This window comes from Etheostoma spectabile, chromosome 6 (assembly GCF_008692095.1).
Source record: "Etheostoma spectabile isolate EspeVRDwgs_2016 chromosome 6, UIUC_Espe_1.0, whole genome shotgun sequence".
In the NCBI taxonomy this organism is placed as follows: Eukaryota; Metazoa; Chordata; class Actinopteri; order Perciformes; family Percidae; genus Etheostoma; species Etheostoma spectabile.
The window spans coordinates 4,643,595-4,646,159 of record NC_045738.1 but is presented as its reverse complement, the minus strand read 5'-3'; the positions used below and the strand labels follow the sequence as shown (position 1 = coordinate 4,646,159).

The following is a 2,565-nucleotide window of genomic DNA, read 5'->3' as shown; positions in this document are numbered from 1 at the left end:
TGTGTGTGTGTGTGTGTGTGTGTGTGTGTGTGTGTGTGTTCGCTCTACTATAGCCTCTGTTTCCAGCTCCCACATAATGACATTGTTGTCATCACCACGTCAAGAAAATTAGCCCCAATCCAAGCACTTGACAGGACTAGATTTTTTTTAAATGCAATTTTTTGTGCTGCATTGTGTTGGCAGATCACTGGGGAACCAAAAACACATGCTGAATAGTAAAAATAGCTTTAAAAGAATGCTGCTGGAGATCTCCATATTCCTTGGTGATATAACACTAATAGCTCCAGGCTCCAACAGTAATGATGCGTATCCAAGTAATGATTACCTTACATAGTGGCTGTGCAGGTCTATTCAGAGAGCTTTTAAAAGTTTCTCTTCAACATAATTTATTTGTCTATTCCACACGGAGCTGTATAACTAAAAGCTTCTCATTCCTCTGAGTGTTATAGAGCTAAAAGGCTTCTGCCTTTTCCAGCCAGAGCTACACATATTAAATGTTATGAAGATTCATTCACAGCAACTAAGGCTTTGTGATTTAACCATCAAACTTAATGGGCCCTGCTCAGACACTCATTTACTGTGAAAACTTTTCTGTCTAAGTATCTTCAGCTTTTTATCCAGTTTAAGCTGAGAAAGAGCCCCTATATCCATTTTAAATGATCTACCAGGTATTAATTATTCAGCATTCTGTGGATTTACTGCTCCATGACCAGAATTAAGGGTAAGAGGTGCTATTTTCACCTGGCCAATAGACACACTGAGGGCTGATGTGGATTCATGGTCAGAGGTGTGACTGGATGAATGAATTACCTCAGTAGTGGGCCAAGGTGTTTAACTTTAACTTTAGCTGCTGCTTTAATTGTTTTAGGATGACTTTTCATTGAAGCTAAATTAAGATTTAAGAGGAGGTATGCAGTGAGAGATGTAAATAAAAGGGACAGGTGTATTCCAGTATTTCAAAAACAACAGGAAGTTAGTTATTGTAGTTTGGCCTTGAGTAGCAGTGGCACACAGTTCATAAAGGCAATTATAGTACTTTAAAACCTTGGTGCCTGATTGCCGCAATTTGCTTCAAAGTCATACTCCCTCTTAGAGTCATAATTCAGTCAAATTTTGAAAACACAAACATATTTTTAGATGTAGGGTGAATCACACTTTCCAAGGCTATTATTATCTCTAATATCCGTTGCGATAAATCATTCAAAAGTCTGTTTAGAAATTGCTGAAAAAGGTTGCCCCATATAATTTAAGAAGTGTTTTTTTTCTTATCAAAGTAATCCAGTGATAGCCAACTTGTAATGGTGTCAATTTAATGTAAATAAATATAGGCCCCAGAAGATAGGCCGAAGTTACTGAAACCATGGCTCACGTCTACATTTGAGTCTGATTGATCAAACTGCAATAATTTAGTTATTCAGATCTTGTGCAACATTTTCTTGCATATACTGCCTTAGTCTTAAAACTTTGGCACACATATACCCCTCAAAGAAAATCACATGACCCAGATACGGGAAAGCATACTGGCAATCTTTTACAAAACCTTATGAATGAAAAAGAAGAAGAAACCTCTGTGCATGTAGATGCGTGTTCCCCTTAAAGTTAATGTGACTAGCAGGACTGATAGATAACATTTCTTTTTGAAATCGTTTTGGAATTTTCCCATTAGGACATCCTTATTATGCACAGTCCTCAGACTAAATGAGACAGGAAATGTTCAGGGTGATGTCAATACTGTTTCTTACAATCTCTCTAACTTTGATTTGCAGGATATTACTCTAAAATCAAAGTAAAACTGAACTTGAAAGAAGGATGAAGTGATGCTCATTGAGACGGATTAAAAAATGAATGTTTTTCAATTGCCAAAAAACAAGAGAAAGAAAACCAGGGAGGTTTTGATGTTCTTAAATGGAAATTGTACGTTTCAAGAGCGGAGCAAAACGTGGGAGAAAAAACCCTTAATAAAGAAGTAGTTTGAAAGCAGCAGGAGTTGACTCACCAGGACTCTGTTCTCCGTCTTGTCTCCTTTGATCTCCAGTTTGACTCGCCTTCTCAGCGACAGCTTCACCTTCCTCCCCACTGCATCCCTCACACTCTCTACACGGGAAGATGAGAGAGGAGATAAAATGAGAAGAGACTTAAACTTGGAAATATTTGCATCTGTGCATTGAATTAGAAGAAGATAAAAATAGCTGGCAAGTGGTTTATCATGCATTACAAAAGGGATTCCTTTGCTTTGTAGGCTCTTTCCCACAAAGTCTTAACAAAGAGCCAATCTGACTCAAAACCTCAAGTGGAGTCAGAATTTCAACATTTGAATTTCAATGCTATCCTATGGTAACATTTATACCATAGGGGGAACAATTCTTCATGTCCACTAATTAGAAAAGAACATTGATTAAAAAAAATCCAATTTCAACACAGCACTGCAGGGATTATCTTTCTTCTATTTTCCATTTAACATCATGAATCCCTCCTTTAATTTCATTATGTCAGATTTAGTCACATCTGTGGTCAAATGTGAAGCAGTCACCAGTTACTGAGTGACCTCAAACACACACACACACA

At 37.4% G+C, this 2,565-nt stretch overlaps 1 protein-coding gene across 1 annotated transcript in view; it reads right to left on the bottom strand.

Moving 5' to 3' along the window:
• The window catches only part of LOC116691342 (F-actin-uncapping protein LRRC16A), a 70,315-nt gene that overhangs the window by 63,347 nt on the left and 4,403 nt on the right, over positions 1-2,565 (bottom strand). The window contains exon 2 of the mRNA XM_032518883.1: positions 1,997-2,094. Within this exon, the coding sequence (XP_032374774.1) occupies positions 1,997-2,094 (98 nt within the window). The remainder of the gene's footprint in view (positions 1-1,996; positions 2,095-2,565) is intronic.